Source organism: Cnephaeus nilssonii, assembly GCF_951640355.1.
Source record: "Cnephaeus nilssonii genome assembly, chromosome: 11".
NCBI lineage: Eukaryota > Metazoa > Chordata > Mammalia > Chiroptera > Vespertilionidae > Cnephaeus > Cnephaeus nilssonii.
Window position 1 is genome coordinate 33,964,997 of NC_137082.1, and position 15,754 is coordinate 33,980,750.

The window sequence follows — 15,754 nt, forward strand, 5'->3', positions numbered from 1 at the left end:
CAGGGCAGAGATGTGGCTCTATTCACCACTGTCTCCTTGGCACCTGGCTCAGGTGCACAATGGATGGATAGATGGATAGATGGGTGGATATGGGTGAAGAAGTGAGTGAATGACAGGGAAATTATATAACCAGCTTATTTGACAAGTGGAAACATCAAGGCCCGAAGGGCAAAGAGACTTCAAATAATATGGAAAATAAGCACCAGAGAAACAAAGCAGATTGTAAAAATGGTGCATATAGGATAATCCCCTTTCTATTCAACAGTCTGGAAGGGTGGATACCAAAGTATTCAGTGATCTGAGTGGTGGGATGATGGTGATTTTTATCACTGTGCTTTTTGCTACTTTGGCTACTGATTTTTCTCCTAAGGCCATGCATTACTTGTGTAATTAACTTTTTTGAAAGTGTGAAAGAAACCCAAATGAGACAGAAAACAGACCAGTGGCAGCGTGAGGAAGAGGCCCCGCACTCCTGGTGCGTCCTGCGCACAGCCCTGAGCGGGATTGGGAAGATCAGCTGCTGGGGATGGCGCGTGCTGGCGGCCCTGCCCTGTGCGTGCTGCCTGCACCCCTCCCTGGACCCTGCTCTTATCAGAGAACGCGCAGAGTGAGTCTACATTCACAGAACCCTTCACATCCTGCCCCCTATAAGAAATGCACTCATCCTCAGTACAACTGAATGTGAACTTCAGTTTTATATCTTTACGAGAGTTTCCCCAGTAAGAACAAAAATGGGAAAAAAAAAGAGAGAGATTTTTCTCAGGCTACACTCTCTTATTTTCAGCTCAACATGGCCACTTCAATGGCAGCTCCCGGGGTCCGTGTCTTAGGACGGAAGTCCTGCGAGGGTGGACGCTGACCCCTGAATGCCTGGCACACTGAGGGGACCATAAATTTCTGCCACATTGAGTCAGAACTCAAGAAGAATATTTTTCCTTTGTGTGAATATTGCTGTGTTGGATTTTCACTTTACCTAATACCCTCGTGGAGAAGAACCCATCTCCCAGCACATTAATCGGACACGACTGGACCACAAGCAATGTGATTCTGTCCATTTCACAAGTTAACCCCGCCACCTGTCCTTGTCTGCCCAGAGCAAAGTGAGGGAGATGTTCTACTTGCCTTACTGTTTGTCTCTTGGATGGGGAAAGATGAATTATTGGGATTTTTTTCACCAGCATTTTCAGATGTAGAGCTTTGTTCAGCATTAATAAAATATCATTTACCCTGGCTTAGATTTGGTTTATTTTCCGTGTAGCCTGCGTGATTGATTTGCAAACTCTCCAGGTGTCCTCTGCATGTCCTGCTCAGAGTGATGGGCAAGGAATGAAACTACTTTGGGAGCCTGGTCTTGAGAAGTGAGATCTGATAGAGCAGAGCCAGTCCCCTGGCTGCGTTTGAATATGGGGCCATCCGCCCCCCCCCCCCCCCAGGGGAGCCCTGTTCTGACTCTGCTATAGGAAAGAAGCTATCAGTTCAAATGTATGTATTTTTACAAGCTGAAAAATCAAAGACTTCTGGGTCCTGGGCCCTTCCTTGCTGCGACAGATAAATAACCTGGTGAGCAATGTGATTTTCTGTTTTGCCATGTGCCTGGCTGTACGAGAGGGACAACGGTGCTGCCGGAGAGGCTGAGGCCTGGAGAGCTCATGGCTGTGCAGGGAGAGCTGGAGACCGACAGGTGAAAGGCCCTCGGCACGAGGCAGGATGCTGCTTCTCTGCCAGGTGTGCGGGGAGGGTCTGCCCCTTGACCTCCTGCAGCACACAGGAGAAATAACTCCTTTCAGAGGGCCCCATCGGGGAAGCTAAGAATGAAGGCCGGGAAGACACAGTCAGCGCCGCTGTAAGCAGAGGCCACCGCAGCCTCAGCCGCAGCCCAGCCGGACCCTCAGAGCACCCTGGGGCACGTGCCTTCCCACAGCCCTCCCTTCCTCTGGGAGTAGCCGGAACCTCACCGGGACAATGTGTCCATCTCACTTCAGGACCCTCAGTTCATCCGCAGGTCTCCACCAAGTGCCGAGCACGGTGCTTTCTCCCTTGTTTAGCAGTAGAGCTCCTCACAGTTTCTGCACCAGCTACACCAGCCCTCAGATTCTCCTTGGTGCGATCGTCCCACGAGCCACAGGGTCCTTGCACAAGCTGAGGCCTAGAGCTCTGCTCCCCTCAGGTCTTGATCTCAGCTCAAACGTCACTCTCTGAGGCAAACCTTCCCAGACCCTGCCCCCCCACCCCCACATACACACTAAGTACTCAGAGCACCATGTGCCCCCACTGCAGGACACTTGTTACAGCTGCACCATGATGGCTGACTAATCTCTCCCTCGACTATTTACGGCTACCTGCTATGAGCTGGGTACTTGTGTGTGATTTTATCATTAGCGTCTGCCTCGCCCTAGATCAGAAGAACTAGGAACGGTGCTGCCTTTGCTCATGCCCAGGTCACAGAGCAGGGCTCTATAAATACTTGTTGAAGGCCCAAATCCTTGCTAATATATCCAGCCAACAGTCTTAATCCCCCCCAGACGGTAAGACTCTGTGTAACCAAATGAAATATAACAGGATCCATGAACGAGGGACCACAGGTGGGCTAGGCCGCCGCCAACTGGTCCTGGCGGCGGCCGCAGCGTGACAGAGGCCACAGGCTGGTGCCAGCGCCACGCACAGTTGTTTCTGTGAGTGTGAAACCCCAGCACCACTTTCCCCATTGACGTTATCTTTGATTGCTTGGCGTTTCTTAGGGATGCAACCATCACAGAACGGACACTCTCAGGAAAGAAAACGCCGCAGACACGGAGACACAAACAGCTCTACCACCCAGAGCGAAGCGTGCGTCCTTCAACCTTTAGAGGCTGATCATGGGTGGCACGCCATCCCTCCTCCGTAGGGGAGTGCAGGCTTGGTACTCAAGCCAACCAGCTCAAATCCTCAAACTGGGTGCCACGGGCCCCGATGTTACCGGGACACATCCTGCTGCATCACCTTGGAGCCAGCGCCCCCTCGCCCCCTTGGCTGCGGTGACAGCACATGCTCAGGTTGTCAAGGAGACCAGCGGTAAGCGAGGCAGCATGCACCAGGACTAGAAGTCAGACTTTCCATGACAGAACCCATTCCCCTGGTCAGGCCACAAAGACAGAGTGAGTTCAGAGGTCACAACAGATGAGAACCCTTGAAGCTGGAGGGGAGAGATTATGACCCTGGCTTTAGGCAGCGACGGAGGGAGGAGGTGGCACTCACTTGCCCCCCTCTGAAAGGCAGTCAGGCTACTTGCTTTGCAAAGGGCTAGAAGGTGCACCGTGTGGGAGGGAGGCAAGAGTGGTTTTCTTTTAATAGCCTGTTTCCACGGTGCCTGACAGCCCTGGGCAACCCACAGCTGGAGAGTCTCGGACAGGACAGCCGGGGGCCTTATCTTCCCGGGGCACCCGCCAGGGCCCCTCCTCCTGGCCTGTCTGGGCCCCAAGAGTGACAGAGGCCACGGGCTGGCAGGCAGCGCCCCTCCTCCTCCGTCTCCCCGGGGAAAGGAGTCGCAGACAAAGGGCAGAGCAGAGACAGAACCGCCCCAGAGCCGAGGTCTGCAGCTCGCCGCCTCCCCTCCCTGCCTGCCCTCGGGGAGAGTTTTGTGAAGCGTGAGCTCCCTGGGTTTCACTGAAGACCCAGCAGGGCTGTCTGCCCAGCAGACCCTTTAACTAGGAACACATTCCTTCCCTCCCCTCTCAGCCCGGACGGCACAGCCCAGATAACCAGATAAGGGCCTCTTTGATTTCCAGTGTGTTTACACAGGCCGTGGCCCCACGTCTTGGGAAGGATCAACCACATCCAGGCAAGTTAGGACGCTTCCAGGTGGGGTGAGGGGAGACGGAAGACTTACCTGCTCCTGGGAATTCATCACGCGCAACTTCATCTGCTTCAGGTATGTGGAGGTGAGGGGCATGTTGTAATCAATAATCCCAGAGACCAGAGGAGAGGGAGGCTCGTTTTCTGGCAGAAAGAACAAAAGGAACTCCTTTCAGTCCGTGCTGTGGGCCACCCGGGGCAGCACACCCTGTCACCCACAGGGAGAACTCAACACAGCCTGTGAGAAGGAAAGAACAGGCCAGAGGCCACAGATGGGCGGCTCACCCACCAGGACTGGCCCATCGATGTGGACTGCATGCCACTGAAAGTATTTTTCAGTTAGGTGCCAGTGTTTAATAAGAGAGTTCACATTGACAAACGCGGGGATAGTTGGCTTTGAAAAACGGAAGGTCTGGACACACTGGGCCCCTATCCCCACGCGACGAACAGCCACGGCAGCTGTGCGGCAGCCACTGCTTTTACAGGGTGGGAGTCTCCATTCTGCCACAGTCCCCACCACTCCCTATTGTTTTGTACACTTTCGTTCAGTTAGGATATTGGCCAGGCCCGTGAAGGCATTTATGTTTCCAACCTCGAGCTAAGCCAGCTCTCTTCGTGGTGCACACATTCCGCCACCCCACCCACCTCCTACCCCCACCGCATCCCCCACAAGCACCGTCAGGTACCATATGGCTCACAGCTCTGGGCCCCCACCCCCAAAATTCTGGTTCCTCCTTCATCACATGGCACATTGTCCCTCCCATTTATTGCTTTGTTGTCCTAAAGATCAAAGTAATGTGTGTTCTTTTTGCAGAGCGTTTGCAAAGTGTGGAAAGATGTGAAGAAAAATGAAAAAAAACCATAATTGCACTAAGCAGCTTGGCATATGCTTCTGTTTATTCCACCCCCCGCCCCCTGTGATTTCTCTTCTTCATGCCCTTGATATCAGAATGCACACAGAGCATTATAGTTTGCTTTAAAAAAATTTTTTTGTTGTTGTTTAACATTGTGTCATAGGCATTTCCTTCACGATCAAAAATCTTGTTTTGGCCCTGTCCGGTTTGGCACAGTGGATAGAGCGTCGGCCTGCGGACCAATGGGTTGGATTCCAGTCAAGGGCACGTACCTTGGTTGCAGGCTCCTCCCCGGCCCAGGCCCTGGTCGGGATGTGTGCAGGGGGCAACCAATTGATGAGTTTCTCTCACATCGATGATTCTCTCTGTCTTTCCCTCTCTCTTCCACTCTCCCTAAGAATCAATGGGAAAATATCCTTGGGTGAGGATTAACAAAAATAAAAATCTTGTTTTGCTTTACAAATGTAATTTTTATAGCTGTGTACTATTTTTACCATAGTTTATTTAACTTATTCCCTTATGAATGACTATTTATGTTGTTTCCTATTGTTGACGATTATAAACAACGCTTGGAAGAAACATATTTGTGTGTGGACATTGTTCCAAATTTCTGATCATTTTCTTTTTAAAACAAATTCCAAGAAATGGAATTCATGGGTTGAAGGGCAGGAATATCCGGTAACTCTTAAAATCTCTGGCTGCGCTGCCTTCTTCAAAGGCTGCTGCATGGACAGTCCAGCCGCGGACACGGCCCCGTTCTGCATCTTAGGCAGCCCTGTGGGTGCACACAGGGCAGATGGAAATGGCACGGGAATAAGCCAAGGAAGACAGGAAGCAAGATTAAAAGAGAGCCTGTCACTTCTCCCCAGCCCACGTCCCGCTGTGGATGTCTTTTGCTATGACCAAGCTTGAAGTCCTGGAGCCACCTGCTGGGGCCCACCTTATTTAGTCATTTAGTCACTTGACCCTGCTTTCACCCTCTCCCTGGGGAAACAGTTTTGGTTACCTGTTCTCTGGCCTCCAGCTCCTGCCTCCAGGACTCCCGGCCAAAGTTCTCCCTGGTGCCTAGTTCTGCCCACGAGCTGGGACTTGAGTGTACGCACAACACTGGGACTGGCCGAAGCCTGCCCTCCACCCTCACCACCAAGAGATGGGCTGAAGAGGAAGCAAGTGATAGGGCCCAGGGGGCGGAATGCAGAGGATAGCCAAGGTGATTTGCTGAACCTGCTGCTCAAGCGCCGGAGCCCAGGCCAGAAAGCCCCTGCAAGCTTGAAAACACTACGCTGAGTGAAAGAAGCCGGACACGAAAGGACAACGACTGTGTGGTTCCACTTCGATGGGATGTCTAGAGCAGACACGGTCACAGAGAAAGTAGGATTGAGGTTCCTAGGGATGGGGGTGGGGATGGGAAGATATTGCTTCATGGGTACACAGTTTGTTTGGGGTGATGAAAAGGTTTTGGAAATAGATAGTGGTGATAGTTGCTCAATCACGTGAAAAGAACTAATGCCACTAAATTGTACACTTAAAATTATTAAAATGGCTAGTTTTACATTATAAATATTTTACCCGAATAAGGAAAGCAAGGCCCCTGCAAACCAGGGAGAGGGACACCGAAGGGGAGAAGGGAGGCTCCCAGTTGGCCAGGATAGAAAGGCCTGCAGAAAACGGGGTCCACGCCGACGGGGCCCGGAGACTAGGGTGCTATTTTGAGGCCGTGTACATCTGGTGACCACACAGCCTAAGTAACATTTCTTATCAAATTTTATAAAAATGAAGAGCTTTGTTTAGCTTTTTAAAGCTATGTTGTCACACACAAAATTTTTGTGTGTGTTTTTGTTTTGTTTTTTTTTGTCAATCCTCACCTGAGCATATTTTTCCATTTGATCTTTTAGAGAGAGTGGAAGAGAGAGGAAAAGACAGAGAGAAACGTCGATGTGAAAGAAACACATGGACACGCCCGACCAGGGCCCTGGCCAGGGAGGAGCCTGCAACCCAAGATGTGTGCCCTTGACCGGAATCGAACCCGGGACCCTTTGGTCTGCAGGCGAATGCCCTACCCATTGAGCAAAACCGGCTAGGGTCTGCTTTTGTGTTCTTTGATGAAGACTTTTGTTCTTGAGGAAGAGGTAAATGTCACTAACGTAGAATGCCTCAGAAACTTGAATGGGTCAAACTTTTTTTCAGAGAATTCCTCTTGGCTTGGTGGCAGAGGGCTCCCTGACACAGATGCACATGACCCTTTGACACAGACCCCAGTGCTGTGGGGAACTGAAGTGGTTCCAGGGTCCTCGCAGCCTCTTCTCCTTGCTGTCCCACCGTCAACCCAGACGGCCTGGCCCCCCAAATGTGACGGGGGGTGGATGAAGTATGTGAGGCAGACAGTCCAGCGACGACACTGAGATGGTGTCACTCAAAAGAGCCATGGGTCCTGTTGTCAGATCATGGGTCTCAGAAGGGAGAATTCTGCCATTTCCATTTCGTTTCCTCAAAGGCGGGGTTTCTGGTGAAAAGCTGTTAGACAATATGGTGTGTGAGAAGGGTCCCTGGTCGGAGCCGCAAATGCAGGCTTCACCCAGTGTCACGGTGATTCAGTGTTCGGTCCTCCTGAAATGCCACAGCTGCTTATGAGAAAGTCTCTTTACTAAAGCCAGGTACAGCTTGGTTAGAACAAAAAAAGCAATAGCTGGGATGGCACTATGGGAGGCTGGAGAAGGGGGTCTTCCTGGGCCGGCTCCCTCCCAGCATGTCCACAGATCAGAAACTGCTTCTGGTGCCCAGAGCTGAGCCTGGAGGGCTCACAGAGAAGAGGTGGGAGCCCTCGTCTGGGAAAGCTGGGACATCCGGAAGCACACACACATCCATCAGAGGTCAGTATGCAGTGAAATGCTCACGTCTGCAGTTCCAGAAGCGAGAGCTCTGTGGGGGAGGCAGGACCTTGGCGGGCAGGGGACATTCCAGGTGAGGGAATGCGCCAGGGAGCTGGTTGTGGGAGGTCAGAACTCAGCCACAGCACAGAACAGTGGGGAGCCCCGTGGCTCTGGAGGTGATAAATGCCCCCACAGAGAGGATCAGCTTAGTGGGAAAGAGATAAGGAGCAGGGGCCAGTGGGAGCTCTGTGGAGGGGTCAGGCGCTCACAGGTGAGATAAATGCCAGGATGGGGGATGAGCTGAGACAGACACATGAACGAGGACAAGCAGCTTCCTGGGCTCTGCTGAGACAGGAGAGGCCCCTGCTGTGATCAACGCATACAGTGGCCATGCTCCAGCCACCGCAAATAATCCGATACCACTGGTGAGTTAGGAGCTAGCAAGGGTCACGGAGCCGAAATAATCTGGCAGGCTGCTGGTGAGAGAGGCAGAGGAACCACCCAAAGACACGTTTCAACACCTCCTTGCCAAGGAAAATTGAAACCAGCCCAAGCACAAGACCTAGTGTTGCAGGCCTTGAAAATAATCAGTGATGCAGAGGTTTTAGTGAGGCCAAGCCACACAGGCCGAGCTGAGCGCTGACCTCCACAGCTGGGCTCCACTGGCGTTCATTAATCAGAGCAACTTTCTCCCGAAGGGGGAACACAAGGTGCAGTTCTCATGAGCTTCGCGTAAGGAATGGTTCTGGGAGCCGGTGGCAAGAGCTGTCCCAGGCCGGGCGGGGTGCTGAAGGACATGTGTGATGAAGGCCTGGCACACAGGAGCCCGGAGACCAGCCAGCCTGTCATGCGTCTCGGATTTGGAAAGAGAGATCGAGGCCCGAGGCCAACTCAGAAGGCGATGAAAAAAACTCTTCAGGAGGAAGTCAGTCAGTGGACCAGCAAGTCTTCAAGGAGCACTGATGTGTGAGCATCCAGGGTGGGGAAGGCGGGGGAACCCTGTAGGTACAGTCCCTGCGCTCAGCAGGGTGGGACTGCTGGCCAGCCCCTCAGAGCTCAGAGGAGAAGGAACTCAAGGCAGCAGGAACTGCTGTGGAGAGAGGGTCTGAACAGGGCTCGTGTTCACTCAGCTGACAGCTACTGAGCGCTCGCCAGGAGCTCCACACAGGCCCTTCTGCTGGATGCTCCCAAGAATTCCCTGTGGTGGGTACTAGCATTAATACCCCCTTTTACAGAAGAGTCAACAGCACGTGGAGAGGCTAGGCAATCTCCCATGCCACCCAGCAAGTGAGGATGAGAGCCGGGGAGGGCAGGCCAGCCTGGAGCCTCTGCACAGGCGAAGAACGGGCTGGAAGCGGGGCACCTGGAGGAGCTGGCCCCCGCGGGGTTGGAAACCACACAGAGGAGTCTGGGCCTGGTTGCAAAGCAGCCTTCTTCTGAGTGGACGACTCTGTCGTGGAGGAAGGAACCTCCCTATAGGTAACGGGCATTGCCCACTGCTAACTCCTAGTCTGCAGCCACACAAACAATATTTTGTCACATCAGGGAAAACAGAAACGTGCCTCCAGAGACCAGTTTCCATTTTCTGTCTCCTCTCCACCTGGGCTTGCTCAGGAGCTGGTAGGAGAAGAGGGTGGAGTTGGGAGGCCCTGGAATTTCCCATCCTCGGACTTCCTGATCCTCAGCAGCCTCCTTTGTTTGTGCTTCTGGCGCTGGGGGAGGACCTGGGACTGTCCAGGCCCCCACACTCGGCCGGGGACAAACTGCTGAGCAGGGAAGGCTGCTTTGCTTCCTTTCTTTCTTTTTAACACTCGGCCAGGAAGCGAGGCATTCTCCCAGCAGCCCCTCAAGAACTCTCCATCCTGTTCCCTGTCCCCCTCCTGCCCCACCTTCCTGGGACAGGAACACAGGGCTGGCCTCTGTGGCCAGATGCAGGCTCTGATTTCCCTGTGGGCGGGTGGGAGAGGGAGGAGGCAGGGCTGGCCTGGCAGGGGTGCCTGTGAAAGGGGTAGGTGCAGCTGACTGCATCCAGAGAGGCCAGCATGGCGGGCAGAGATAGGATCCCCAGGCTCTCAGCCGGGGCAGGAGAAAGAAGAACCTGCCAGCTGGCCAGGGTGGTCCGGGCGGCTAATGCCTCTGGCCATTAAGCAGACAGGGAAGCTTTTCAGAGTCTAAAACTCTCTCCTCTGGCAGCTGCCAGAAACAAAACCCTTCCTTCCCTTTGCCCAGCGTCCAGGTTGTGGACCCAGGGTGCTCACCTGGGTGGGGTGACTGATTGTGTGTCTCCCTGCGGGACCACCTGGACATTGGCAGCCTTGTGTCTGGGTTCCATGTGTAACAACATGGGGTACAGGCTGATGCTCCCACTGTACCAGGCGCCCTACAGAACATGGTTGTTTAATTCAGCTGAGTCCTTACAATAGCCCCAAGAGGGGAGTGCTGATGAGAAGATAAATCCTCTTGCCTCTGGGGACCTTGGACAAGTGATTTCACCACGACACCCCTCCATGCCTCCTTTCCTCAGCTGTACGCCGGGACAGATACCTCATAGGCTCCCAGGAGCTGTTCCGAGCAGGCGAGGTTCAGAGAGGCCCTCTAACCTGCTGAGGGGCGCACAGCAGGAAACAAAGTTCCCCGCGGCACCCCTCACCCTGCCCGGGTCTGGGTCCCAGGGGTGCCCACTCATCCACCTGTGCCCTCCTGGTCCGTCCTAATTGTTTCCACAGCAACTGCGTAGTCAGATACAAAATCTGTTCGCCTGGGGGAACAGAGGTAAGGCCAAGCTCACGCCCTTCCATGGGCACCCGCCTCCTGCGTCCTCTGTGTCTCCTGTTCTCCCTGCCTGGAAAGCTCCGCTCCCGGGGACAGAGGAGTGGCATTCCACCCAAGGACAAGCAAGGATGAGCCGGGCACAGCCTCACTCTGTCTGCCCTCTATCCTGCCTGGAGCAAGCCCCTGGAAAGAGAGGCTCAGCCCGGAGCCCACAGAGCTGGTTTATATTCTCGGCGGCTCCTTCCGGGCTGTGTGCTCTCTCCCTCCCCACCTCCCTCCCTTCCTTCTCCCCCTCCTCCTACCCTGGGGTGGAGGCATGGTGATGGCAGCTATGAAAAAACAGGCTGCCGCGGTGCTAGCATCGCCCTCCCAGCCAGGCGGAAGCCCACAGACGAGGAGTGGAACGGCAGCCCCGAGACCTCGCAGCCCTCTCTGAGGACTGGGGGAGGTGAGGCTGTTCTCCACACCGGCAGAGAGCAAGGGAGCAGCGGAGATGGAGCCTGCAGATACCAGAGCAGCCCACAAAAGGCCCCTCTTGGCCTTGCCTCTGTTCCCCCAGGCGAACAGATTCTGTATCTGCCTACCCCAGTTGCTATGGAAACAATTAGGTCAGAACAGGAGAGGACAGGTGGATGGGTGGGCACCCCTGGGACGCAGGCCCGGGCCGGGTGGGGAGTGCAGCCGGGAAAGCCCTTCTAGTGCCAGCTGCAGGTACCAAATGCTGGCTTGGCCCAGGGGTTACAGCCAGTCAGCCGGGCCAGGCCACACGGGGCAGGGCCTCACTCCAGCATCCAGGGTTCTCACAGTAACTGCAGCAGCCACAGGCCACCCCTCCTGGGCCTGGCAGCCCTGCGCCAGGAACAGAAACGGACTCTCATCCTCATCAGCTCCCGAGGTGACTACCGTGATTAACCCCATTTTACACACGAGGAAACTGAGACGCACAGAGACGAAGTCACTTGTTCAGGACACACATCTGTTGAGCTGCAGAGCTGAGATTTTAACTCATCCCGTGTGGCCCGGAGGCACTGCTCTTAAACCGGGAGCCCAGCATTTATGAGGGATTAGCTAGATTTGTTCCTGCCCCTCAAGCTTTAGAAGCTCTCTGCCGTACCTGAGGAAGCAGCTGTGGCCTGCCGGCCCCCACGGGCAGAAACGCCTCTGCCCCTGATGAGCTGGCTGGTGTCAGAAGCTGTCCCTGATGTTCCTGTGCCTCAGGGACAACCAAAACGAGGGAAACCCTACTCGACTCCTGTGCTCCAGTTCCTCTGTGGGCACCTGTTTGGGCTTCATTGTTGGTTTTCCCTTTCCAGACTTGTAGGATGGCACCTGAGTAAACTGCTCACCCTGCATTCTGAGTCTGTTCCCATCCTCCAGGCAAAACAGCCACGGACTGCGGCAACCTTTGCAGGCCTGACGCCCGGGAGCAGCCTAGAAGCCCTGATAAATCCCACACGTGGGCACCGCTTCTCAGGGCAAGTTATACCACACCCGTCCAAGGTATTGGCCCATCTCACTGTGCCTAAGCCACCTGTGAACAGGTGGGCCTGAGATTTACTGGAGGCCTCTGGGACGTTCGGGTTAGGCATGGGTGGGGGACTAATGTGGGGGTCTTTGCTGCATCTCTCTGTGTAGGCAGAGCTGGAGAGCATGGATGTCGGTCCAAGGGACCAACATTGGCTGCTCACAAGTGCTTTGGGCATTTCAGATTCTAACCAATCCCCCTAGATTTCTGATTTGTACACAAGGAGAGACAAACACTTTAGGGTGGACCTACTACTGGCAGTTGGGTGGCTACAGGACAGGGCCGTGCTCCTGTCCTCCCGAGAGCTCACAGTCGGGTCAGCAAGACCAAACCCATGGGGCACTGCTGAGGGTGAGACCTGGGTGGCAAGTATTACAGAGCTTAGGGAACGGGGCAGGCGAGCGGACATTTCCATCCAGAGCCTCGTGGGAGAAGAACTGTGGCCTTGGCCCAGAAGTGCAGTAGGGATGTTCTATTTGTTTTTCAGTGAAACTTGCCTTTAAAAACAACAACCCTACCCAGTTTGGCTCAGTGGATAGAGCATCAGCCCACGGACTGAAGGGTCCTGGGTTCAATTCTGGTCAAGGGCATGTACCTCAGTTGCAGGCTCTATCCGGGAGGCAACCAATTGATGTGTCTCTATCACATCAATGTTTCTTTCTCTCTGTCCCGTCCCCCCCCCCAGCCCTCCACTCTCTAAAAACCAATGGGAAAATATCCTCGGGTGAGGATGAACAAAACAAACAAACAAACAAACATAAAACAAGGCTCTCTGGGCAGCCCCATGGACCCACACCAGCCTCTGGGAACCAGGACAACTGCTGGACGTGCACTTTTCTGTCTGTGCTGGCCCTTCTGGGGAGAGCCTCTCCCTGCACAGCCTCCCCACCCGCCAGCCTCCAGCACGCCTCCTCCGCCCCTACCTTTGGGCTCCAGGCCGTTGGAATTAAAGTGCATCCTCTTCTGACACTCTGTGCAGCTCATCAGGAACCGGGTCACAGCCTCTCGTGGAAGGAAGGCGTACGTCTCCGCAATCTGGGGGGAGAGGAGGTTCTCGTGTTATATGGATCCGTGGGGAGCTGCTTAGTCACCCGGTCAACAAGGGCTGTGCCTGCACTCGGTGGCAGGCTCTTGGCCCTTGCCAGGAAGGGCAGGGATTTGAGGAGCAAGGGGCAGATGTCCTCGATTCTCAGCCATGGAGATGAGTCAGGACTTTTGCAGAAAACTTGTTTTTAAAAATTGAATAAAATAAAAAAAAAGCAAAGCATTTAAACATTATCTAGTCTTTAACCTATATTCTAGTAACAATCCTCTCAGAACATTTTATTACCATTACTGAAAAAATGAGCTCATGAACATCGCTCTAGGGTAGGATGAAACAATTTCCCCTCCTAGAGATGGATACACTGAGACCCGTTTATAAATCTACAGGCTCTGGGCCTGTAAACAGAACCCAAGGTTCTACAAGCTATTTTCTGCAGAAACTCACAGATCCAGAACCTCTTTAGGGAGAGCTGTGAAAGGCTGATGCCAAGGGATCAGATTTTTCAAACAGGACAGACTCTTAGGACCCCCATGTTCCAAGTTAGGTCATGAGGCCCAGAGAGGTGAACCTATTGTCCCAAGGTCACACAGCTCTTTAGAGGCAGTGCCAGACTAAAGCCCATGTTTCAGGTCACACCACCCCATACCTGCCTGCAGAGGGCCTCCCCTAGCCAGGGAGAAGAGAAGGGGGGGTGGGGCATGGGAGAGAACACAAGAAAGAAGGTGGGTGGGGGAATGGGGAAGGTGGGCTCCTTGGTCCACCCCTCTCCTCTTGCTCTGGGTTTTGGGAAACCCACTGGCCCTGGTTTGGCTGCCTGAGGGGCCCAGAAGGGCCTCTGAGGCCCAGGTTTCTTGGCTGAGGCCCATCGCTGCCCAGTTGCTGGTTTTTGCCCATTTCCCAGAGCCCAGGCCCTCCCACTCTTCTCCACTAAGGGGCAGCATCGCCCCAGCATTCCACAGTCCTCGTTGCAACCCAGCTGGGAAAGTTGGCCCAGCTGCTCCTTAGGGAGGCACAAACGCCCCGCTCAGTCTCTGTGGTGGCCAGGGGGCTGGGTAGGGTAGGGCGGAGTGGATGGATGAGGTGGGAGGTGGGGATGTAGGAGGTCCAGGGCACCCCAAGCTCCAGCCAGGCCCTGAGAGGACCAGCTCCGTTGTGCTCCCAGCTCAGCCAGCCTGTGGAGCACCAGGGACCACTCCTGCCTGGCAGCTGGCTGCAAAAGCAGAGTTAATTTTGGTGACACAATTGTTATTTCTCAGCTGATTTGATGCTCTGCGGAGCAGGCAGGCTTCTTGATGAGTTATCTCCCTTCCAAATTCCCTGTCTGATTGCCTTTCTTTGGAGGTCAGGGACAAGGGCAAAACCCTAGTCTCTGATTGGAGCTGGTGGGTGGGAAGGTGATGGTCAGCCATGCACCAGTCCTTCTTAGATGTAAGGGCTGAGAGATGGGAGCTTCCCTGCCACCCACATGCACATCTTCATCCCAGCCCAAAGCTGCCTGGAAGTGTTAGGGGAAGAATCCCTCTTGGGCCTGCAGGGTTGGGAGGGATGGGCCTTGCTGAAGGGCTAGTGGCTGTAGGAGTAAAGCAGAGGGCTACGGCTAACTTGGGCCAACCAGATGACCTTGTAGGTGCCCCGAGGCATGGTATTCCTGGCCAGACCTCAGAATGGCTGACCAGAGGACTTGGGGAGGAGGGTTGCCGTCTGCTGGGAAAATGAAGGGAGGTTCATACCATAGGGACAGCCCTACTTCTCCACACGGAGCTCACTGCCACCGAAACCATTTTCATACGGCTCAGAGAGGGCCTTCCTGGCCTGGCTGTTCTGCTGAGGGCTGTCCGTTGGCCCGCTAAGTACAGGAATGGTTCCCAGAGAGGGCTCTGACACAGGCCGGAATGGTGGCCCCAGCTCTCCTGGCCTGGCAGACCCAGCAGTATGCAAAGGCTGGCTGGAGTGCCACATGCAGGAAGAGTGCTGGTGCATCGCCCTTTGACCCTGTGTTCCACAGGGGGAAGAAGGGGTGGGCCCGAGGCAGATAGGTGAGAGGTCCCTGGAGCTGCCTGAAGACCAGGGAGGAAGCCCTGTCCTGTCTTGCCTGGCTAGAAGGTCTGTAGCCTTGCTAAGAGCTCCCTGGGGAGTCAGCCCAGCTCTGCACGGCTGTCGGGACCCGCGTGGAGGATGCTTCCCCCAGTGGGGCCTGCACCCTTTTGCGGGCATCTTTTGGGCACCCTCCTGGCTTGTGCACATGAGAAATGGGACCACCATTTCTGTTCGATGCACAGACGTCCAAGGCCACAGGATCACAGGTTTAGTTAAAATGAGAAGGACAATCCCAGCGGATGCTCTAGTCAGTAGGATGGTGGTTTTCAGATAGTTTTAGAGCTACCGGCACTGTTCTGGAAATAGACTCTTATGCTGAGGTCCAAAACATGAAACAGATAAAGATAGAGCTGCCGTGTTTAAGGAGGGGAAGCTCCAGGACCCCTGTCTCCACTTAGCTTCCCTCCGCTGCCGTGGGGGCCTGCTGCCTTGCTCTCCTCGGGGCCTTCTGCCGGGACCCTGGCACGTACATGTGAATTTGCCTCTTAGTTTTTCCTAGTGATAAAAACCAAGAGAGATTTTGCTGGCAGGAAGAGCAGAAGCTATTTACAGAGTCGCTGACTTGTAAGGCTCCATTTCGCTCCCCAACTCGGAGGCCGACAAAGACAGATGAGGCCCATCGGGGGGATCTGCACCGCTTTACAAGATCCCCCTTCTGCCCTGTGGGTGGATTAGCACCTTGTGGACCTGGAGTCGCTACTGACCACATCTGGCCCCAACTCCAAAGTAGTCTGGGCATCCAGATCCGGATTCTGGAACC

At 54.4% G+C, this 15,754-nt stretch overlaps 1 protein-coding gene across 1 annotated transcript in view; it reads right to left on the reverse strand.

Moving 5' to 3' along the window:
- The window catches only part of NOL4L (nucleolar protein 4 like), a 131,461-nt gene that overhangs the window by 62,584 nt on the left and 53,123 nt on the right, over positions 1 to 15,754 (reverse strand). Inside the window, exons 3-4 of the mRNA XM_079784917.1 lie at positions 12,776 to 12,887; positions 3,866 to 3,975 (exon numbers count right to left, since the gene is read on the reverse strand). Coding sequence (XP_079641043.1) covers positions 3,866 to 3,975; positions 12,776 to 12,887 — 222 coding nt within the window. The remainder of the gene's footprint in view (positions 1 to 3,865; positions 3,976 to 12,775; positions 12,888 to 15,754) is intronic.